The following is a 26,297-nucleotide window of genomic DNA, read 5'->3' as shown; positions in this document are numbered from 1 at the left end:
TTATGACCTCTGGAATATATAGAAATGAAGATACAGTAGACGAATATCGTACATCGGTCGAAATGAAATTATATTGAGAAAATCAACTAACTGAATTGAGGAAATGGCATTCACGATTGATTATTACCTGGATGTATTGATTGTATATTGTAGCATGACTTTAATTTCGATAATTATTGTCGATTGAGCCATCCATACCCACTCCACCTAATTAAGTGAAGAAAATCTTCAATTATTTCCATCGGTAGTTTAATTGGAAAATGAAAAAAGCATACCCATTTAATTAATATTAATTAGGCTATCAGGTTTGTGTAGCCTGTAACGTAATATGTGGGGACTACACTGATGATAATTGTTGTCAAGGACGGTAGGAGATGAGAAGGATAGTGTGAGGGGGGTGGGAGGTGGTTCAGGTGAGGTTTTCCTGGTGGTGCGTGCATGCGTGTGTGTGTGCGTGGCGGAGGCGGCGGCCGTCGTCTCGGTTACGCGGGTCATGAGGCGAGGGGGCGGCGAACTGGAGGCGGTGCGAGCTAGGGTGGTGGGGCGAAGAGTCCATGACCTGGGTTGTGGCGGCAGGGGTTGCCCCATGCGGGGCGGGAGGGGGCAGGCGGCAACTGACTGTTGAGCCAGGCGGCCAGTACTCGGCACTCAGTCAGCGGATAGACAGTGATCAGTGAGCAAGTGTGTAGTTTGTCGCTTATCAACGTGAATTCGCCAACTATCGGTTCCACTCCACAAATCCACCGGTTTTGTTGTCAAGTTATCACTTACACCATCAAACAGTCTTGTCAAGTTATCAGCTCCAACTCCATCAACCAGTGTTCATTCTACAAACTCAGTTGTTGCCCCGACATGTAGACGACGACATTCTTTGCCCGATCGTCTATAAGTTACAAACTCCTCCACTAACCATCCCTACAATGGTCGACTGTTGTCCTCAACAGACCCCGATGTACCACAACGGTCACACCTACACTCAGCAACAGGCCATCGCTCTGCAGCAATACTACCAACAACAACAGCAACAACACTACCACAACAACTACAGTCCCTCTTCGTCGAGCAGCTCGAGTAGCTCTCATGGCTACCCGTCGCCCCCTGACCAGGACTACCAGCGCCGCTTGAATGCCTACTGTGGCTTCAACAATGATCCCTTGAACAGGAACAACGGGTATGTGCCGCCCTACAACAACTATCAACTGGACAACAACCGGGTCTACGATCAGAGCCGCTATCAACAACAGCACATGCACCACCACATGTACCGGCAACATGGCCATGCATACTATCATGGTCACGATACTCAACTCACCAGGTCAGCTACTAACTCATTATCATACTGTATTTTATACAATTATTATAGAAAATGTTGTGTCAAATCAAGTTTTGACACATGAAAATGGCATAAGTGCTAGTAAAAGGGTACTAGTAATTTCTATAGTACAGTGATTGAACAATTCAAGTAGCCCTATTAGAATTCTTTGTTATTTTATATAGAGTTTAATTTTACAGCGCAGTGTACTGTTAAATTTTTCTATAGATATGTTTGTGATCACACTGAATCTCTTGGCATTATGAAGGAAGAGTTCCATTTTTCTTTACATTAAATATGTTGATGCAAATCCCCATACTAAACAATCGTTTAGTAGGAAATCGTTTAGAAGTTGTAGTAGGAAAATGCATGTAGAAGGTTGAGAGCGGGCCAGCTGCGCCGTAACTTCGACCTCCTTGGCTTAAAATAAAGGCTTCAATTCAATTTATAGTAAGTCTAGTTAGTTTGATAATGTATAGTAAGAAGATTTAGTACGAATGGAAGGTGAGTTTCCATTCTTAAAAAATATATATGATTTGTGCTTCAAATTTCTGTACATTTGATGGTCCAGTTCCAATTTTTATAAAACTAAAATGTGTATAAATATAAATGTGTCACAATATGAAGCTCCAGTTAGATTTTTCTTCAAAAATATACTTGTGAAAGTGTTTATTGTCTGAATGATTTGAAAATACTGCTCCAGTTTTCTCTAAAAAAATGATGTTTGTGGCCTTACATTTATCTACAATATATTGTCACTGAGTATGAAGGGTGCTACATCATCTTTTGTAAAGTTGATCTATTCTTCTTTGGATGAAAATTTTGTTTGTTTAAAGTTGGATATCCACGTATCAGTGAAAAGTGAAAATATAATTCCCATAAGTTCTAATGGGATTATTCATACTCGCTCGGCTGGGCTAAATGGGAATAGTCCAATTAATTAGAACTCATGGGATGCATATTTTCACTGTTCACTGTCACTGTATGTGGGAACCCAGCTTTAATCGCATGTTTGGTTCACCGTATATTAATATTGAAGTGGATAAGTAGTATGGTTTGTCTTGAATGTAGTACGGTCTATCTTTTTCAAATCAAATCGAATTTATCTTCCATTCAATACACAGTTCACAAACAAAAATATAAATTAAATTTTTATGGAAAAATTAGCATCCGCAAAGAATGTATCTTTACATTCATCTTTACGGTATCCCATAGCACATCTGTCATACATTTTTGGATGCATATTGTTTGTTGTTTATGTATTCTTCATTATAAGATTATGCTCTTTTCGAGACGAAAATCTCCAAAAAACATTCCTGGAATCCGCAATTTGTGAAAACTGATAACAGAATTCACTAGTATTTATTTGCTACTTCCGATTAGTATCTTACTGACTTGATGGAAACAATATTATCCATTAAACATTAGGGACCATTTAAAAAACGTAACATTTGCATTAACCTTGATAGAGCATGTCTCCCTGATGGATTCACAGCTACTGATAAGTCAGAATTTTTGCGCAGAGTGATTAGAGTAAGTGCTCGATCAGCTCTAGATTAAACTGACCTTACTTACTCAAGAATTTGTAACATCAATCCTTATTAATCGGTACTTTTGCGAACATGATTTCCCAATGCAATACAATGTTGCAGTTGTTATGTTTTCAAATTTCCACTTTATTTTATAAAAAAGGCCAAAGAATTGAATAGTGAGTGATACAGCTGTAGATTTAATAATCAACCACTTGTTTATCAATTAGTTTGTCCTGGACTCAATAGTATTATGTGCGTAAATAATGAAAATATTCGAGTTGAAACAACAGTAGTTACATAGCAAAATTCAATTAATTTGAAATTTTTCAAATGGATATTTCTGTTCATGACGATATGCAATTGCTGTTTCTTGCGAATTTGTCAAGTCTGCTATTTAGCTTGAAATTGGTTACCACTGCAGCAAATTCCATGTCCAACATGAGAATTTTTCAAACAAGCACGTGCATTCAGAAGAGCCTCTTATTTGAACAAATATTGTCACTTTAAAGTTAATCTTAACATACTTGGCATCGTCTTTCAAGTAAAACTCTTGAAGTCTTAATTTTTTATATTGATATTGATATTTTTCATGTATCTTCATTGAACTCCACTTCATGCTTGTCAGCTGTATGCACTTGTTGGCCACTGGATGTACAAATATCCATCAATCAGGTATAAGAATGTATAATTCACCAAATAATTCAATAGTCATTGAGTAAATGTTATTAATTCTATTTTAAAGTGTTACTATTGGCTTAAATTCTGTTATCCCAGTTCTAATTCCTTTATCAAAAAGGATCAGTCTTTCAAATGGACATTGATAGCTCCCTCAATACAAATATTGTATAATCTATAAATAATGTACACTATAAATATTCTTCTTTTTCATGAAAATCGTGCAAGAGGTCTCAAATGCCTTGATTCTGTATCCCACTACGTCTTAAATTCAATTACAGCATTCAATTATAGCAGCGCCTCATCTCTCCAATCTTATTAAGACCTCTTGATTCGCCTTCTTGCAATCCCGATGGTGTAATAAATCTATCTTTGAACTTTATCCTCGCTTATGCCACGGGTATGAAAGAGATGAGTTTCTCGTCATCAGACAATCTTCAATTTGCCCTACAACAGTTTACTTTGAATTATTATAATTGCTCTAAAGAAGATTTGCCGAAGAGGAAGCATCTCATATTGTTATATTCTCACTGCAATTGATATAATATATCCTGTTCTGTTTGGCAGTAAGTAATTTTCCGATGTTTTTAGGTCTTGATCAGCAAACTCTTATGTTGTAACATTCTGGTGATGGATTGATTTTCATCGTAATCTCTACAACTGTATTTGAATTCAATCATTTTATCAGTCCTTGATGCTTTGATACAGCTACTCATACTCCTCCGATTCAAATTGGTAATATATTTTAAATATTGTGTTCTGATAATTACGAAATCGTATTCAAGCATTATATTGGTCCCCATGTGAAAGGTTTACTTTTCTGCATTGAAAAAATCATTTCTTTGTTCACGGTTCCAATGTTGAGTTTCTAGACTGAAATTAGTCGCAAATTTTGTTCTTGAAAGCTGCTCTTGTCAACTAATTTCCTGCTTACTTGGATTTTTGTTTTTGATGAACACACAGTTAATCAATAAAAATAAAATATAGGATATTCAATAATATTTTTTGATTTTCAAAGGTAATTCACTGAAGAGAATAGTTTATCTGGTGTTGAAACAGGCCTAAACCTGCTGAGCCTTTTTAAATGTTCAATATAATTGTACATATAAAGGAGTATAATATGGTATTCCCCATATGAATTCCGACTACTTCTCGTAAGGATGTGGGTGATTATAAGCTTATAAGAATGGATATAAAACAAAATAAGCTCAGATAATATCAATATTACTAATATAATATCAATAATTTGAATATTATTCAAACCTCTGAAGCAACAATCGTAAATGGAATTGATCAATATTCGCGAATTTCACGAGTTGAATAATTAATTATCAATGGCTTAAAATACCTCTCAATATAAATATATAAAATAAAATCATATATACCTGCGAGACATGGTTGACGTGGAAATTATCTTATAACTTTGATATCAGTATTATTATTATTATTATTATCATCTATATGATATCAGTGATAATTCATTTATGAATTGTATCATAAAATCATATATTTTAATGAATGAGTAGTGTATAGCTATTTTGATCCGTTCCAGAATTGAAAATATGTAGGCTGAACTTGAATTGAAAAAAGCCTGAGTTATTTGTTTTGCAAAGCTTAGAGAACAACTATTGGATTTGGAATAATTTACTGTAGCAAGCAAGCCTCATAAATAACCAAGCAAATCCATTCTAAAGATTGTACTCGCTGTATGATCTCTGTCAAGTATTATGTCACTCCCACATTTAACTGTGACCAAATAAATAAAGTTAATCCGATCACTGGGAAAGAGGTCAATCCTACTTATCAAGATGACTGTCTTCAGATCTATCACAGCAGCTTTTATGGAGTGAATGGTGTGACCCAAACTTCAGTAATGTAATCGTCATGTGAACACCATTCACCATATTTATTTCTTATTGATTTATTCAATGATACACAAAACACAATTCATTAAAATGATTGAGGAAGGACCAAATTATTGATGCGCCTTTTTCCAAAACTCATTTTGAATTTCCAATGTTTCCATAGCTTTTCAACCGCTGTATCCATTGTTTTTGCTGTCGCCTTACACAAAAATGTTCAATTCCCTTTCGTTATTTCCATGTGATTTAGGTATTTAAAATGTTGACATAGTTTTGTAACCGTTGTAGTAAATCTGTTATTTTACCATTAGCCTTTCTCAAAAATTACCCGTTTCCTTGAAAATTTCATGTGGCATTGCATGTGTTAGTACTTTTTGATGGTTGTAAATTTTTCAAAAAGCCTTTCATTCTCCCACGACTACCACTCCAGAAAAACTGAAATAAGATATGTATCAAACAGAGAAGAATAAATCTAGTACTGTATTTTATTTGGGGGTAAAAATGTTACAATTTCACTATGAAGTGTTAGGAGTTGTAGAACCATTAATCGTGAGAGTAGTAAGTCAAAGATTTGAATAAGCTATGCCAAAAATATTTTCAAATCTTGGCATTGACGCATTCTTCCCTTGTATTTATTATTAAAGACTTGAACTACAACAAGGCAAGTTGCCCTTTGGTTTTGTTGAAGTGCTATCGTTTCGGACATCTGTGAATGATCTCATATTTTGCATTGAAATGTGAGAAATAGTCTGCTTTGAACTAGTTTCTTTCTGAATTCATTATTTACCATAGACCATTTTTCACCACGGAAAGTGCATCGACCTTCACTGTAAAATAGCAGTAGGTGGCAAAATTCGCATTGCCTGACTATATTTTTCTATCGTAATATTTTCAAGCAATTGACTGATTCTTTACTTGATTATTCAAAATAATTGTTCAATGACCTTTTCAGTATTATTCAATTGAGATGAATTTAAAAAAATGAAATAAATTAGAAATTGAAATAAATGATTTACATCAATTTATGTAAAACTGCTTGGATATTTAGAAATTGAAATAAATTATTCACGTCAATTTATGTAAAGCTGCTTAGATATTATTTTTATGAAACATATAAACCGAAGTTTAATAATAATAGGAAATCACTAACTACTTTTTAGAGGAAAAACTAGTCTAGAGAATGGACGTTGAAAACCCAGAGTGCATTGTGAATTAGGCGGAGTAAATCTCAATGTAATCAACCAAAACTGGGCCTATAGATATGGGCGAATGTTTTTGTCCTTTACTCTTTCTATTTTCTCTGCTTAGCATAGAGTTCACTGTCTTGCCTTAGTAAGTGTTCTTGTCTTTGCACTTAGTAAGTGTAATATTTACACTTTACACTTAGTAAGTGTAATTGGGCCTGTATGAGTAGAATCGGCAAGAACGTGGGGCAAATGTATTCTTCGAATACTGTAAAAACTATTGGCTACCCAATTTATTTAAGATCGCTTTTGGAATGCTGTAAACTGATTAAATTGTTTTGTTTTTCAATTATTTTGAAAATATAAACACGGGGGAGCAGCATAACAGCACATATGCCGCATCAGTTGGCCCGATACTTCTGCCACAAACATACAACCACAACAACACTTCCTGTTTATTTGCTGCTGCAATTGGGGATCGAGTGTTCTTCGCTCATGTAAAGATGTCCACATTCGAGTTCAATGACCCTCTATTAGAGTTTTCTTTTTAAGGATAAATTTTTGTATATATAGTGTGAGAGAAGTGGTGAGCATGTAAATCCTATAAGTACGATTCCGAAATACTCTAATTAAACCAGCCAATCGCGCTCGAGTTACGGCTGTCAAACGAATAAATTTCTGAATGTTTATCAAGACTCGAATAACAAGCTGTCTTGTTCAATAGATAACTTCTTGAAATCTGCATTTTGTCAAGCGAAAATGTCGAGTGTCCTTATCTCGTTCTGAGTAACAGTAATAACTCGACGTAGGTTGACTTATCACGATTATCGATACTTAATAATTTCCGCAAATATCGATTGATCGATACTGCATTAATGAGGAGTTGAGAATGTTGGATCAATTTCGTAATACATGATGCAGGTGAGACAGTGTTGATTGAAGTTGAGCTCTTAAATATATTTATTAGATCTTATAACAGGAAAAACAGCTCACACGTTATTCAATCATTAGAATATTGAATATTATTCAATCAAAACAATTTTTTTTAGATGATTCGAATATTCAGTAATTTGGATATAATTTTGAGGTGTATCTTCTTAATTGAGGAGTGAGTAATTAATTCCCATATTGTATCAGTCTGTTAGATTATAATAATATATGACATAGGAACGGTTGCTAATGATTCCACTGCTATGAAAGATGAATGTTTTAGAGAAAATTTTACAAAACTCTGTCCACTTTGTTATCCCGTCTTTTTGACGAATGAGAGAAATGCTTGATTTTTGCCAAAAACTTGCTTGAGATTTCGAGTCATTTGTGACTGGGTGTTTTCACCATGAAATTTACTATCTTGACGCATTCAAAATTCTACATTCAAATTAGGAATCATAGGAATAATTGGGATCAAGGCATTCCTATATTTGAACCATTTTTGAATTTTACAAAGCATATGTTTCAACGACACTCAGACCTTCATATCAATTTACAATTTATCTACTATTTTGTCAGTTTTCTCTTGTTTATTCCTTGATGAGCAATTACTTCATCTATCATCTAATCATTTAATCGGATCTAGTCTTTATTTAATCTCTATTACATGTATTGCAATAATGCTTCATAAACCATAGATGAGCTAAAGTGATGCGTTTTATAGCTATTTTGCATACTAATAATATTTTTTGTTGAGGGGGCCGAAACCATGATTCCATCTGTATCGTACAGTCCAATAGTCCAGCCTTCTTAACCGTAATAAACTATTCATTGTTTATGAAGTTGTAATAGGAGGAGAGTACAATGCTTCTAATCAAGCCAAGACGAAATTCCAATCTGAGATGCGACCTTACAGAGAATGACTTCTTGGTTTCAATTGTTCGCCTGGGCTGTACTCTTCATTTAATTTTTTTCTCTCTTGGAACTGCGCACTGATGATTAAACCTTAATATTAAATGAAGTCAGTAGTTTTGACTTGAAGAACTCTACTTGCAGTATCTCACCCATCACTTGACCTAGTACGCATAATGCGTATAGTGAGTTTTTAATGTGTAAAGTAGGTCTTAATATGCGAACTTGATATTTCATCAAATTGGGAGAGATCTGTTTTGAAAGAATACATTTTATTGTTCTCGTGATTTATATTTGAGATATAGTTTGATAGGTAGTAGTACTTGAAACTCGTGCTAAACGTGTTGAACTCGTAGATTAGCTTCGAAACTGCAGTAAAGTCACAATTTTTTCGTTAAGGAAATGCGTCTGAAGGTCATAAATTATTTGATAAATGGGACGATCCCTAAGAAACTACTCTCATGACAATGATGAGATAAATAAATTAGAGGTGTTAGAAGCCTACAAATATTGACAAGCGATAAATTGATAATCGAAAAAATTGCACACAATGAAATAAAAATGATATAATATATCATTTAATAAATTAATATTATTATTTTTCTATCACATTGAAAAAAATCTAGTCAAAGATAATTTATATCTCAATTATCGCTACTATACCCCAATAATCGGTTAAAAAATTTACAAGAAATATTATTGTGGAAGAAAATAAAACCGGTAAATTGAAAACCGATGCGATAAATAGAAAATAGATACAATACTTTGTAGAGCAGGAAAATGAGGACGAAGAAGTGGAGGCAAGTACGACGTTTATGGCTAATTTACATGAAACTGTATCCTGAAATCGATTTTGCAGTGATAGGGTTGAGTGCTCAGTTGAGGCTAAGGTCAAGAAGCAGTGACATTCCGATGTGTGGTGAAATTCCCCCAAGGACTTGGAGGGTTCCTTCAGTGCGATTCACTTGAAAATGTCAGCATTGGGTGAATGGGAAGCATGTATGTTATTTGTAAGTTGGTGGTGACAGTTTGGTGTGCCGTCTCATGAAAGTGCAAGTGTCTATCAACAAGGGAGCAGCGAGCAGCGATGAGCGATGAACGTTTCATCAGGAAGGACCTCCCTCCTCTGTCCTCCGTCGCCGCTCATATACACAGACAAACATTCCACTCGAGCGGCATACTAATCATGTATCAAGCTTTCCCCATGAATCGTCCCTAATTATGCTACCAGTAGATCAGGAGGAATGTTTTCCCTAATATTTGCCTCTCAATCTCAACACAGACTTTGAACCGATTTCCAATATTAATTTAGTTTTTTATTGGATGGAATAAGTCCCAACCTCCACAGATATTGAATCCTCTTATATTACAGAACTCTATTACACATGAATTATTAAATTCTTCTGAGCATTTATTTTGTGATCAAAAGTACTGTAATTGGATATTGAATCTCCAATTAAGTGATGTGATGCCTGCACGGAAACTTGGCCACCAGATTTCATGGTAAATGATTTTATACAGTAGTTATTTACGATTTTAAATCAGATTTCATAATAAAAATAGTTTTGTTCTCGTTTCCCATTCTTCCCGTGTCGGTATGTGTACGGCTTATTACTAACAGAAGTATATTAGTAATCCGTGAACATTTGCCGTCTCTTCCTAATCTAATTTGGTGTATTGTGTGCAAAAAGAATGTTTAAATTGTATTTTAATGATTAAACAATTAGGTTAATTGGAAGTAAATATGAAAAAGTAGATTAACCATTCGGAAACTAAACGGCAGTAGACCATTTTTGAGTTTTTTAAAATTAATTTGGATTTAGAAATTCATCCAAAATGAGAATTGTAGAACATTGAAAGTATATTTAAATTTACATCGTATAGTAGAACTACTAGGAATATCACTGAAATTTATCGTGTTGCAATACTAAACTGACAAAATGTAGAATAGAAAGCTCACCGATACTTTATAAAAACAATACTCAATACTCAGTTATCAATAACAGTTTTCATTGTGGATGAATTATTAGTCTATTTTATCAATTTGAACTGCATTGGCCCGCAGGCCGTAAACCTATTCGGTTGTGAAATTCGCACTTTGTCATTGATAATGAACTCGAGAATCATTAAATTTCTAGTCGGCTTGTCTTGACATCCTTATCAGTGAATGAAACTCTGCTACTGTGGAAATGCGGCGATCAATTTCGTAGTCATTGCTTTTTTATTTTTAGGAAAAAAATTATAAGGGAATAACAATAGTTTATAACTTTTTCTCCCTGTGTTTTCGTCTCATGTATATTCACTGGAACTTATTTATGATGCTTCTCATTTAATATTTGGTGGAAAATGTTCATATCGTCAAACCTTCATGATCATTTTGTAGTCGTACCTTCCTTGCATTAATCGCCTATCACATTTCTTTCATGAATTTTACGTAGGTTTACTAGGGATCAACCATTGAATAAAGAGTTACCTATTTTGGCTCAGGTAACATATGTTATAATCTCGATAGTAACCTCTCTTGCATCTCTCCTACATTTTTTTCTCGTATTCTTCCGAGTATTCCATATAGGTTCACTAGGTATTGAATTCAACCGTTTAATATCAATTTCCTGATTTGAGCCTTGGTAGAATTGGCTCGTATCCTCGATAGTTACATCTCTCGCACATTTACCTCTGTAGTACTCTCTATAGATTTTCAGTAGTCATTGAGGAAAGATTGATAGCGCATTGTAATGTTAAAAGTCTATAGGATAGATTGTGTTGTATAATCTGTCAAAAACACTATGATTGATGGCAGTCGCGATGAAACGACTTTCTAAATATGGATTTCAAGCTATGCGAATGGTTGACATTGTTGTTTTGCACTGATTATTCGTGATAGGTGAAAAAGTTATTGTGACGGATTGTCCCCCTCTTCTCCTCTCACCCCAAAACAAATATGTTGTGGAATACTTCCCCGCTTTGATTGACAAAAATCCACCGTAGTTGAAAATATTTTCTGGGTCGCCGTATCTGATATTTCAAGCTTCGCCTCATGAAAGTGAAGTTGCCGAATGATATTTTGAAACACGGCTGAGCTGTGTAGCCTGCGGCAAAAACCAGCAAAGAGTGGTTTGCTACCAATTAAATACCGGCCTGCTGTTTTGCATGGAGCAGGGCTCTTTAGTATCCAGCCAAGTTAGCAAGAGCGATCGTGGGAAAATAGAGAGTTTGAATTTTTCAAAACGTTTTCTTTACACTGCGATAAATCAAGTCTCTCGGGAACTTTGTTGAGCCTGGAGTGACAGAGAAAGGAAGTTTTAAAGGTGAACTGTTTGGTAGGGCTTTAAAGATCGGCTGATCGTTTCTGGGTGGTTTACTTATTTCAAGGTGCAACGCGAAAAACGATGAGAATGAGTTGGTGAAAAATTTAGGAATTTATAAAAATTGATGTCTATCTACAGCTTGATGTAAACCATGAGTAAACTGTCAAAATCACTTTGAAATACTATGATTATGTGTTCGTTGAAACTGAATTGGTTTTTCCATGGTCCCTGAGATATAGTCTAAATGTATAGTTCAAATAAGCATTATCAAATAATATATAGTCATGTGGTCTAGTTTTATCAAAGATCATCCTTACCTGGAAAAAATATTCAATGGGACAAGTAATTGTACAATTATACAACTCACATTAGAGGAACTCATTGAAATAAAGAGTACAAAATCAGTATCAAATACAATATATTGTGCTATAAAAAAATTTATTATTTCTTCTACATAATGAAACTCATAACTTTGTGACAGTATTCATATAATTTGGTATTCGTAGATTGTGGCAAACATCAAAATCCATGACTTAACCAAGTATATGCATGTATTTTGGTGGATTAAAGCCAAATTTCATTGAAAGCTAGGCTCCCTCAATGGTGTACTTAATATAACTGATACGTGTGCTCTTGTCGGCTCATTAATCGATTCCATTACATTTTAACCAATAGGCTCAACAAGCTCCTCGTTTCACTCTTTGCTGGTTTCTAGTTTTGCCAATGATTCGTTAATGAAACTAGGAGTAAACAGTTTACCACCATGAATAGATTGGTGCGGTTCCTACAATTGAATCACTAACGCAATATTGTGTGTCGCGCCGCTGATGTTTTAACAGTCCAATCACGTCGAAACAATTATTTGTCAAACAATCAGTGAAATGTAATTTTCGTGGTGTTACATTACAACTTCATTAAATTCTCAGTCAAAGCATTGAATGTCTGTCTGCTTTGCTTACAGTGCCTGCAAATTGACATTAGCCTCCAGAAACCTGCTATAAATTGCTGGCGTTAATTCCAGATAGTACTGTAATTGAATTCCCATCTCCTTTTCCAATTCACATAAATAATGTTCCAGTAATGGATGATCGGGAGAAAAATGTTAATATAATTTGTATAAACAATTTCGTATTTTAGAAATTCATAATTCATTTAATATATGCGCACAGGATGTTTCCTTGCATTTGATCTGACTGCAATTTTCTGAACGTTTATTTCGTATTATGATGTGAAAATCTTAATTTTCTGATTTTAATTTATTGATTTCTGTGAATAAATCTGGGTAAATTTACCGTCCATTGATTGCATTGAATGCATTGTTTCATAAGAGTGCATCTACTTTTAATACTTTGTGTACTCACTAAAATTTCCAGTGAGATAATTATCTTTTGATAATTATCAATATTAATATTCAACGTATTTGATTGAGAGTCGGAAGTACTGTCGAAACAAACCATCACTGTTCAATATAGAGTTGAATATAGATAGCAATGTCAAATTGTTCTTGTTATGTACATACTTGTACTCCGATGAAATTGAACTTGCTAAATTGCAAATGTCATGATAGTTGAACTTGGAAGAGATGAACTTGAAGCTTTAAACTTGACTCTATCGTCAAACGTGTTATTACGAACAAGAGTACTAGCTATGACATTTCATACTTTTTCGCAATAGATTCAATAGAATATTCCCTTTCTCCAGAGAATTTGACGTTTCTTTTAGGAATTCAGAGTTCTGTATTTATGTTGAAGACTGTCATAAGTTGTGGGGCTAGTACTAAAATGTAGAAATCATACAGAACTGAAACCTACTAGATGAAATCATGAATACTTCCCAAGAGTAATTTGTTGAGATGATCCAAACATCTAAAAGTCAAATGTAAACTATAAAAATTCTATATTGGCAGTATAAATTTCAAGGCTAACAAGTTGGGTAATCATGTTTTTCAGTGTTGCAATGTTTTATCAAATGAAGGTCGTATCGAAGAAAATGTAATCTCCCTTCCTTCAATATTCATTTAGTTCTTATTCAGTTTCTCAAGTAATCAATGTTCTCAGGAATAATATTTTGATCAATATTCTTAGTCCATTTGTTTTGTGTTGAGAAGTAGATAGATGTTTTCTCTGATATTTTTTTAAGAAAGTAGCGGGAAGTGATTGATGAATAAGTTGAGCTCAGCAAATTTTCGAGACAGTGGTCAGCAAGAAAAAAATTATGTCATCAAATTATTATAGAATTTCTCTTGTTACCAGATTTTCTGGATCAAGATGCTGCTCATAATAATTGCTTCATAATCATTGATAATAGTTCCATGTTTTAAAAACATAAGTTCAGGCTACTTATTATATTATCATAAATATTCTCATGAGAAACGGCAATGAAATGGAATCAAAGCTATTGTATTCCTCACAATACAAAACAAGTAATCTTGAATTTTTCAAATTAAGCTTTGTAATAATTATTTATCAAATAGTAGCCATTTTAAAGTAAACTGGTGTTGGTTGAGAAATGTTAATTTCTGAAGCACAATATCTAGAATTCTATTTCTTTCATTCATAAAATATGACAATCCGACGAATATGTTGTAAATAACAATTTTGTGAGCTACCAATACATTTTTGAAACCATTCACTCCTCATTATTTCAATTTTCATGGAAGATAAGTGATGTGTGCGACTTGGCACGTATTGTGTCATATTGGATATTGTATTTTTGAGTTATCCGTTTTATTACGGTTACTTACAATCTTTGGCTCAACTCTCTGTTTATATTATATCGTTATAATAAAACAAACAATGCTTTTCAACAATGTCCGATAACGATTAGTATAGTAGTAAGCTGACATGTTACAAACAATTCCATTCACAAAATTTATTTGGCAACCTGGTATTTGAAAAAATAAGATATGATATCATTGAAATCCTCCATTAAGAATTATTAGGAATCTATTACCATGTTTGAATTGTAATGTTTTTAGTAAACATGGACGACATGCAGGGTTAAAGTCGATATTGATCGTAGTAAATTTCCGTGATTAGTGGAATGATTGTAGTCAAATTATTGTTAACAACTCACTATTCAGATTGGTTCGTTTGAGAAAAATAATTAAAACTCCCTCCTTGAAATTTGTGTACTATTGGTATTAGTGTGGAACGTTTTTCATCAATCAATCTATTATATTTATCAAATCTGTTTGAAATACAAATGAAAGCTGGTATTACATCTTCAGAAATATCACAAATCTAATCGTTCCCTGAAAAATCAATGCACTTTATAATCCTTCAATCATGGCAGTAAAACGTATCATAAAATTTCTCCGTTCATTTTTAACAAAGATTGCCGAAGACCCAAATAGATAAGAAAACTAACAGAACTATACAGTAACAAATCCACTGAGAGTTTAATCGCTTTTCATGCTTCATGAGGAATAGTCTACTTTTATTTATAGCTTTTCCCCAATACTAGCTGTCATGTCTCTTTCAAACAATTGTACTCAACTTTTCGAGTATGCTTTTTCTGTATTCCTACTGAGTGCAAGCTTTCACATATATACTTTATTATTTCCAACTTTAAGAATTATTTCAGAAATTCGGGCTTTATGTTGGCTTGTGATGACATACTGCAGATAAATTTCTTATATTGTACAAGTAAAAGTGAATAACAATTTTAGGAGGTTTTTCCATTTAAATAATTTGTTATTCCAATTATACATTTTGGAGCTCATGTTCCATGAAGCACACAGCGAAACGTTTCGAGCAAAATTTTTCGAGGTTAGGCTTTTGAATCTTCAATTTCTTGTTTATTTTTTCTTCGCTGCTCTATCTGAGGTTAAACTATTTTTTTATTGCTCTATTTGAGGTTAAACTATTTTTCTATGATTATAATTTGTAATTCTCAAGTGGTTTATTTATTGTTTGTTTATTTTATGTTGGAAGCCTCTCGCTGATGATGAACATGTGTATGAGCATGATAAACATGCTTGACATGTATGTTCATCATGCATGCTCTACCGTTAGTGGCCAGCAGTAGATTCATGAAAGAGTGAGCTAACGATATTATACTATGTCATTTTATTGTATGTGTTTGTTCAATTGTCGCTCATTATGCAAGATGAACAAGGTTGGAAGTATTCTTGATATAAGTGCCTCCCAATAACTTGAACCTTTCATAGGCGAATGAAGCAAATTTCTCTCAAGATAATGGACTTTGTTGTACAGAGATCCAATTGTTTTATGGTTGCGTATGTAATGTATATCGGTATGTAATACATTATCCAAAGAAGTTAAGAAGTATGAATTATGCACATCTATCGTGCCCTGACCTTCTTAATTATCATATTCTAGTTGATTCATGATGACCGATTTCGCTCTTTCAAGATGTCGAATGAACCGAATCCTGCCAGAAAATATTATTGTTCCATCTTTTCAACAGTTTCAGGTCATAGGAACTTTGAAATTTGTGTTGCTTGACTGTACTTGCTCTACTAATCTCTCTAATTATATGCTTAAGCATCGAGAAACTGGATTGACTGGTCGAAGCATTTGATAGCTAATCGCCAATCTCATTTTCATTTTTTGCAATTTTATTTTGTTGCTGTGTATCACCAGTTAAACAAAACAAATGTTTTAATGGACTTTTCCGTTTTCGTTTATATTTGAACGAGGGTAGCGAGCTTCTAATTTCACTTGTTTTGATCGACTTCGTTGGACAAAAAGATTTACCATTTTCTTTACCATGCATAACCAGGCGAGAAAGGATCAATATCACTATGGTGCAGATGGTGCAGATGGAATCAATAAACACAAGAGGTGGAATAGTTATTCGAAAGTCATATGATAGAATATAGTAGATTTCACCAAACGTAGATTCCGTAAAGCTGACAGAATATCAACGGCATTTTGAGCGAGCTCTTCATTCCGGGGGAGGGGGAGGGGGCTTATTATCTTTTATTAATTTCCATACATTAGGTCAAAAGCATGGCAATATTGGAAACTAGAGAACAAACAGACGCAAGCCTCAAACTTCTTCTTTTTTTCTAAATTCACTCCATTCAATTATTTTAGAATGCCCAACCGATATTTTTTCTTCACCGTATTCGATTCATGTTATTCCTGATATTTTCTTCATATCTCTCGGATCCCCACCACAGATTCTGTCCTTGGAGCCAATTCGCGGCATTCACGATTGTACAGAGCTTCACCGTGTTATTGTGTGGGAGGTCCCTCACCCTCACCCGTGCGGGAGCCAAAAACAATCCGCCTCTTGATATTCCGGTTTGTTGTAACGGCACGGTAATCGCGCAACCACTGAGCTTTCATTGCCGCCGGGATATACGAGTCAAAGCGCCCAAACGGAGGCTGAGTTAATTTTGGCAAGATCTAGTTGGCACTCACTGAGTTACCTACCCCCTCCACCATAATCATGTTCCATTTCACACAGAACTCATCTCCTTTCAACCGACCATAACCTCAAAATGCCAACAACACTAAAGAATGTAAACTCAATACTTATCGGAAGTCGATGGTATTGCCTTAGTTAACCCTAGTCCGTAGTTTTCAATGTTGTTGAATTTTTTACGTATTTAAATGTTCAACAACAAAGTACGAGAATTGTACTAAGTAATTCTTTGGTCTAATTATGGTATATGAATCCTTGCCTCAAGTGAATAAATAATAATCAAATAAGCACCGTCAATACCCATAGTATTGACAGTTAGCGCTAGTTAAATCTTGCTGCTCCGAAAGCATTAGCTTCTATATATGATAATAATACTCATACGGTACTCACGCAATCTGATAAAACTAGCTTTTTGTGGTATAGATTAGATTGAATCGAGAGGGTTCCTATGGTTCAGTGAGTGTGGTGAAAGGGTCCATAATGTTTACTCTTGAATCAGAAAAACCAATCATATTGAAAAGAAAAACTAATAGATAACACAAAATAAAATAAAATGTGCATTGATTCGGGGCAAGCTTTTCGTTTCCGATCCAGAAAGTTACTCTACACTCTAGTGTCTAGCAATGATTATAAGTGAGTGGCAACTGTTGCCAAGGAAATTTCTTGAGACTGATGAAAGTATAATCGATAAATAACGTAAATTAGTTGTCCCTTGAATATTGGAAGGTTACGATCCCAATATTATGACCTTCATTTTTCAAAGTTTGCCGAAATTTGGAAGTTTTGATTGAAGTTTGAATCTCCTATTCAATTTGTCAGTTATCACCTGATAGCTGATTTCTTCTCGTTTTAATATAATAATTATATCGTACTAGCCGTCAGGCTCGCTTCGCTCGCCATATCCGTCTAGCCAAGGGGCTCTGCCTCCTGGACCTTAGACTGGATCGTCCAAAAATGAGATCAGCGGGCTCTCTTCGCTCGCCTGCATGTAGCCCTCAGCGGAACCTCTGTACCGAATTTGAACGTATTATGTCAATTTGATATCGAAAAACACCTGTTACTATATCGGCGTATCTTTGGCGAACAAAATTCGTCCACCTCAACTAAACCTGTGTACTGAATTTTCTTAAATATATTTCCATCAATTATTGAAAAAGGTGAGGAAACGCAGAAAAGCTGAGAAAACGCTAATTTTGGGCGTATCTTTGGCGTTATTTCAAATTCATTCTAACACAACATTATTGCACCCCAGCTGAGCTTCTGTAGTAAATTTGAACATTTTCTATTTATTTGTCCTCGTTAAAGCTGAGAAAACGCTAAAAAACGTGGATTGCGATCCAAAACCGTTCTTATTGCGCATCTAAAGGGCCAAGTGAACACACTTACCAAATTTGAAATGTTATGTCACATTTTTATCATATGTTAGGACGATCCAGTCGGGGGTCCAGACTCAACGTCTGGATAAACGGATATGGCGAGCGAAGCGAGCCTGACGGCTAGTAATATAATATTCCCAGGAATAGCTCTGATTGAAGTAGCAGTACCCAATCAATTTTTCCGCGATAAATCAGGACCTCCTAAATAGGTATTTAGGAGGTACTGGATAAATTGGTATTTAGGAGGTCCTGGATAAATGCATTTCAATCTTCAACTTGGTGCCAACCTAACAAAGTCAATTCAACTTAATGCCAACCTGACAACATTTTTAATTTAGTTACCAGAACAACTGTTTCGAAGAGGTACTCTCTCTAGATTATAGTTCTATATTAACATATGGTATGGACATTTTAAGATATTGGAATAAGAAGAATATACATGCTAAAAGACGAACTTTAAACCCCTAAAAACCACCCTTAGAGTTGAAATATCGCCAAAAGATTTCTTAGTGCGCCTCTAAAGGGCCAACTGAACATACCTACCAAATTTGAACGTTTTTGGTCCGGTAGATTTTTAGTTCTGCGTGTGAGTGAGTGAGTCAGACAGTCAGTGAGTGAGTTCCATTTCGCTTTTATACATATAAGATAGAAGATAGAAATGATAGAAGATCCAGTAATTTCATCTCCCAATAAACTAATAATTTATCCTTTCCCAATGCTCTCTTTCCTCCTATATCTGATTGCAATTTTGTCCTTCTTTTCACGTTTCCTTTCTTCCCCTTTGTTTATCGATTGGCTGTATTTGATGATTTTTTAAAACAATTGATACCACTAGCAAGCTGTTATTGCATTAATGGCATGCAGTTAGTGATAATTAGCTGCTTATTGAATTGATTATTTGACTGCAGTGAATGCATCAAGGTCACTCTGCAGTTATTATCATTGTGCGCTGACAGGTGAACACCATGCTCTATTAAATCGTTGTTAACACCTTTCATAGTTGTTGTTCAAACATGTTTTCTTGAAAGAAATCGTCTTCAGAGCCCTTCCTTTATTACTCTGTTACAATACTATTAACTTCCCTTGCATAAGGAGATAGGCCTTATACTTATAACAATGTTTTACTTAACAATGTCTTAGCGAAGTTATAACAATGTTTAGATAGAAATGTTCTGTAATATCTGGCTCAGTATACGACTGTTACATTCCAAACAAAAATCTCATCTAATAGATCAGTCATAAGAATTATATTCTTCTTGGTTCTACTATTTCGTTATCTTTTATAGTAATTTTCTGGAAATTTATCAGAAATTTTTTGATCATTGAAATACGATATTCTCATATGTTATACATAAATATGTGATTATAATGATCTCAATCATAAGTGCTGTTTGAAATAATCAGTACAATAGTAGAACTACTTTAATTGTATTACAGAAGAATATTTATAAAATGATCAATGATGATTTCATATTTCTGTGATTATCAATAACGAAATAAAAAAATCTGGTGTGGCGCACTCACACATCTTTCCTTGCGGCTATGAAAATTGATCACCTGACGCTAGTGTTCACGCGCATCTCAAGTCTACTATCCCATGATCTGAGTCAGCTGGTGACAGGACAATAACGCTGGAGACACACGAGGTCTGCTATCTCTTCATAGTGAATGATTAAATAGAATCAACAGTTACTAACAGTTTGCAATTGAATAATCACATTTTCTCGAATTCCGAGCTTTTTTTCAATTTTAGGTGAAAATGTTACTGAACATTAATTGTAGAGATTTCCATGCTCAATCTTTTCCACTTGAAATTTTTTGTTTTAATTGTATCTGAAGCCTGATAATTGGGAATCTAAAACCAAACTTTGCATAGATGGGTGGAGCTCCTGAAATTTTTACAGATATGGGACTTGTGGCAGTTGATAGAGCTTATCAATGACTATTTTAGGTATACATTTGATCAAAATCGTTGTAGCCGTTTTTGAAAAAATCGCAAAAACCCTGTTTTTGACAACATTATCTCCGTTTTAGCCGCCATCTTGTATTGCATTTGATCGAAATTGTTCGTGTCGGATCCTTATAGTGTAAGGACCTTAAGTTCCAAATTTCAAGTTACTCCGTTAATTGGGAGATGAGATATCGTGTACACAGACGCACATACACTCATACACACACACACATACAGACCAATACCCAAAAACCACTTTTTTGGACTCAGGGGACCTTGAAACGTATAAAAATTTGGAAATTGGGATACCTTAATTTTTTTCGGAAAGCAATACTTTCCTTACCTATGGTAATAAGGCAAGGAAAGTAAAAATTGAATAATCTCCGGCAGTAATTGTTTCACGAAAATTGATAGGTTCATTGGAGTAATTGTTATAGTGATTTTTGACCATAACTTCAATCCTAACTGATTATCATCAGTTAATCAATCTTTTCTCAGGACGTTCTCTATCAATCGCCATGATTGATACATAAATCGAATACGATTCCATGCCAATTGAAAAAACTGACAATCATAAATGTTTATTTATAGTGTTGGTAGTATTTGAGTTAGTTGTGGCGTAGATTGTGGTATTGTTTACTAGGTAGTTAAGTCATTTGGCGGTAATCGGTCTAGCCGTTTGGCAACATTTGCCTGATCAAAAATAGATACGTTGGACCAAGTTGTGTTACTCTAGTGGATACATCGGGTGTGGCTGTGGCACAACTCACCATTGTACCGTCAACTCTCTGATGTTTCTTTCAAAATAAAAATAGTCCTAAACCAATTTCCTGATCCATAAAAATATTTATTCTGAAATTAACTTACAAATACTAATGTTTTGCAGTTATTTTGAACAAAATTCTTGTTCTGCTTCTTCTTATTTTTTCTTCATTTTCTTTTCAGGTAAGCATGTACCAACTACACGCAGAAAATACTGAGTTTAGTAAGTACAATCATATCAGTTGATTTTTACTTGTTCAAAACTGCAAACGGGAGATAATATTATTGAAATATGAAATACCGCTCACTTATGCTAAAACTGGTTTTTATGAAAAAATCTCAAATAATTAACTCTGTATATTTTTAATTTTTTTGTCTTTTCTCTGTAATAATCAAAACTGAATCATTGGAATTTAAAGTTCTATTTTTCATCATAATGCCTTTTTCATGAAAATTATAGTCCATATTCTATCTCTCTGGTGGAAATAACGTTGCAATTACAAAGAAAAACAAACTTACATTTCATAATCCACCCACAGTGTTTGAGCAGGAATTCATTGGAAAACATCTATCACAATTAAATAGCAATAAAATCCATTGCAAACCAAATTTAGATTTCAATCGAATTTTCATTTATTTTGCATATTTTTCCACTGCTTTATTAGATGAAAATAATTCCGAATTCATAGCCAATTTTAAATATTTACCATCTATTTCGATAGGTAAATAAAATGCAGATTGAATAAAATGATGGGATACTGAGCTCCAGAGCAACTTGTATTGAGTATCAGAAAATAATTTCGCTAATGTTTTTACATGCCCGACTAAATTGATATCGAAGTTGGAAGCGGAGCTGTGATGGAAGTTGATTCCACTCCCATTCATGGAGAGAGTTTGTAATTTGGTTGAGACCACGTTGTTGCAATATAATTGAGTTGAAATGTACTTGAACAAGGTCGCCCTGGCCCTCCAGCCCACTATATATCTGTGTAGTTTCTTGTATAAAGATGTATTTCTGTCTAGTATATACATTGAAACACCTGCTGTGTCTCAGCGCGTGTACCTTTCAAAATTCAGTGCGAATATTTCTCTTCGTCACCATCATTCGTGTCCCCTGCACAATGGTTTCTTACTCCGCGCACAACTTTTCCTTTCAGAGCGAATGCAACTCTAATTGCAAAGTATCTGCTTTCAAATTATTATGGAATGCTTCTCTGCAGTAATTTTTCGCTTTTGATGGTGGGTGTCGCGGTGTCGGTCTATCACGTACTTCACTTCTTTCTATTAGGTTATTGGTTTTACAGGATATAACCTTATAAAAGGTTAAACTTAAAAATAAAAGTTATAACAGAATTTCCAGAGTGGAAATGGTTTTCACTACTGGGAAGAAGATTGGGAGCATTTATCACAGTTCAACAATTCGAAAATGAATAATAGTGCAGAGATTTAAAATAGAAATCATAAATATATTATTTATAAAATATTTGAAGATTGAGGTTAGATAGATGTATTCACAGATCGGTGACCTAGAGATCGATCAAACCGAAGAACGTAGAATCTGACCAAAACCCCTTGGCAGAGCTTTATTGCATTCAGACGGTGTGCAATGTGAAAAACACCCGTCCACGTGGCTAATTATTAGTTAGCATGGAATTAATATTAATATATAATATTAACTAGCATGCAAAGAGCATAAATAAAAAACCAAATAAAAATAATTTAATGTATTCAGGAAATAAGAGTTACCAGGCGCATGAATACCTAATAAAATTTGCATGCACCAATAGTAAAACGGCAGTTAATAGGCGGCAACTGTAGGCCGATTCAAAAATATTTATATATATTTATATAATTGTAGTAGATTTCGTGTAAAAATTTGTGTAATCTATGTTATCAATATGGCTCGAATGCAAAGAAATTATTAATCATATAATCTAAGCAATATTTTGGCATTTTTTGTAAGATCTATTTGAATTAATGGCGGAGGATTGAGATATTTAAATTTTATGCTAATTTGAAAGTCGGAAAGAGGATCTGTAAAACTTGAGAAGGAAGAACCAGCACTCGCCAGCCAACTCGCCAGCCAGATGCCACCATAAGAGGACCCCAAATATTTTAGAGCGAAGTACCTTATTAATAATTTTGTAAAAATTAAAGTTAAAGTAAATTATTAAATTTCTTAAAAGACTTCGTGATGCTATTGTGAAGCAGAAGTCATTTTTCATTTTAATTAAATTTATAACCCCTTGGAGGAGACGATTCCGGCTACCATATTCCCGGACCACATGGAGTTGGATCGACATCGGCGGCTTACAAGAAGATTTTCGACACGTGAGTGATTTAAATTTGAATTTAGTGATGGGCGCCCTAGTGCTTCGAAATAATCTGATGATCAAAGCTAGCTCGCCGAAAGGGTTATTATAAATTAAGAAATTAATAAGAGTAATACTTGCGCAAGTAAAAATTAGTATTAAAGGTATTTAATTGAAAGAAAAATATATAGATCAATATTTTAGAAATTTCTATTTAATCAAAGAAGTACGAAATCTAGGCTATCAAACGTATGCATACAATATTTAATTTTTTGCAATACAATTTGCGATAATTTATCATAGTTCTAATTCACTAGATGAATGGCTCTACCTATTCCGTCAGGTGCCGAATCTTGCACCCTGAGATAAAAATATATATTCGATACAAATAAATCTACTAAATACTAGAGATTTTAATATATAGATATATTTGGATTATTAGTGGCTAATTTATCAAGCTGATCTTAGAGCACATATTTTTGATTGAATTATCCAAGCCGACAAGTATTAGCAAGTACATGTCACAGCTACATGCAAAGAATGCATATGATTTCAAGATAAAGGCACATGGTAATGATTCGTGCCATAAATCTAGAATATAAAGTTAGCCTGTGATATTTTTATTGATTTCAAATATTGTTCTATTTTTATATTATATTTTTATCGCTCTATATATATTTTTTGCCTCGACTGATCTTTGCATTATTTGTACAATATATGTGTAAAATTTTCATGGTGTGCAATTTATTTATATTCCTCATCTCTATAGTATAAGTATCATTTATATATATATATTTATTATTATTGAATTACAAGAGTTATTGGAGAAGCCCATATCTAGGCCTATCAAGATTTTTTAAGACTGAATACTATTAGAAAACCACGCCCTAATTATATTAAATCTCATGCTTTACCGACTGATGCCAAGCAGGAGGCTAATCGTTATTTAATAAAGAATAACGTGACATAAATACATGTCGTGCCAACGTGGGACTGATGATGAGAGCCAAGCTCATTGAATAATTACTTGAAATTAGGTCAATAACCATAGTGAAAATTATAGATAACTTATACGAGTTGTGAGGAAAACTGGCGAAGGAATATTTGTATTACTTTTTGGGGAAACAAGAGCTTTAAATAGAGAGAAATTATATGTTTTAAAGAAAATTTTATATTATTAGTACTGTGAAAAATTACATGTTATAGAGAGAGATTATATTTTATAAGCCTAAACTGCTATTACTTTCTAGTCAAAAATATATTAGGTGTTTAAGCCGGTTGGAAAATAAGTCGCAGCCTGTAAACTAGCCAAGAATAAATCAACAAAACATTGAGGGCGCTAGAGCATTGTAAAAAACTTAAGTATAAATACCTGGTTGTAAGAGTATCCAAACACATTACACATCACTGTTCACTGTAAGTCCCGGTTGTGTCTCTTTTTTAAGCATTTTCGCTTATCATTTTTATCACTGTTTAATTAGCATTTATCATATTTGACATAATGAATCACACTCCCGCAAACTCTGAAGTTTCATATATGTACGGCGGTTGCACAGATCCCACTTTGTCGACTCCGAGCACATCAAACCCCACCACGGTAGATGCCAATACGCCACGAGAAAGGGAACCAGGAAGCGTCGGGTCGATAATTTTCGATCCACCAGGTCTGCAACCTCTATCCTCCACTCGAATCGACGCCGCTGACACACCATTGAATCAACGGATAGTAGAGATCAACTTTGAAGGGGGCGAGGAGCAGTCTGCAGAACCCGCATCGCCGGAGGCCGAGTCACACCTGGGCAAACAGAGTATGTTTTCAACCACAGAACTAGATCCGCTTCAAAAGGTAATAATGGAACAAACGAGTAGCACTTTCAACATTATGTTACAAAAACAATGGATAGTATGATGCAGGAAATTAAAAAGGAGATTGCTACAGTAAAAGAGGAAAATAAACAGACAGTGGAACAGGGCATGAAAGAGACCACAGGCGCTATAAAATCAGTAGAACAACGGTTGGATAATATTGAAACTAAAGTAGAGAGTCATAGGGAAGAGTTAAAAGCAATGATAACCCTACAAAAAGAAAGTCAGATAAAGTTACGGCAGGATTATCGGAAAGGTTAGATACGGTTACATGTGAACTCAATGAAAGGATAGACAACTTAAATACACAAATCACTACACCTATTCAGGATATAACAAATAACATTAAGGCCGATTGCCACCAAGAAATCCACAAACAAATTACCGTTGCCAATCAAAACTTAACAACTACAGTTGACAAAAATATTAACAATATTAAAGAAATACAAAACAAACAGATTAATATGTCCACAAAAATGAACCAACTGCAAGGTAGCATCAATCAAAACACTGAAACCTGTAAAGCTTTAAATGGAACTCTACTAATTCAGAAATCCACTCTGACTCAACTAAATCAAGAAATAAACGCAAATAAAATTACACATAATAGTCAATGGCAGATAACACAGGAAAAAATAATAGCATTGGAAAATCATATTCAACAACAACCTCAAGGAATTCAAACAGACAACCTCAACGTACATAGTATATTACAAGGACTAGGAAAATTTGATAACACTGATCGCCATTTGCAACCTCAACCATTCATTGATCAGATAAAATTAGTACAAACTCTTGCACCTACCTCTTGGAATTTTTGGCGTCTCCGTTTGACTAATTTATTGATTGGCGAACCCCTGATGTTTTTTCGGAGTAGAGCCCATGAGTTTACATCATTGGATGAGTTTGTCGCTGTCT

General features: G+C 34.3%; 1 protein-coding gene across 4 annotated transcripts in view; it reads left to right on the top strand.

Annotated features, from left to right (window-relative positions):
- The window catches only part of LOC111058432 (aryl hydrocarbon receptor nuclear translocator homolog), a 183,708-nt gene that overhangs the window by 34,159 nt on the left and 123,252 nt on the right, over positions 1 to 26,297 (top strand). Inside the window, exon 1 of one of the 4 annotated variants that reach the window (XM_039430950.1) lies at positions 642 to 1,315. The exons of 2 other annotated variants lie outside the window; for them this stretch is intronic. In XM_039430950.1, coding sequence (XP_039286884.1) covers positions 921 to 1,315 — 395 coding nt within the window. In that variant the 5' untranslated portion in view covers positions 642 to 920. Of the gene's footprint in view, positions 1 to 641; positions 1,316 to 26,297 lie in introns of those variants that run through there. One more of the 4 variants, XM_039430949.1, reaches the window with a different exon arrangement.

This window comes from Nilaparvata lugens, chromosome 6 (assembly GCF_014356525.2).
Source record: "Nilaparvata lugens isolate BPH chromosome 6, ASM1435652v1, whole genome shotgun sequence".
Taxonomy (NCBI): Eukaryota; Metazoa; Arthropoda; class Insecta; order Hemiptera; family Delphacidae; genus Nilaparvata; species Nilaparvata lugens.
The sequence above is the reverse complement of the archived record's forward strand: the minus strand, read 5'-3'. Positions and strand labels throughout refer to the sequence as shown.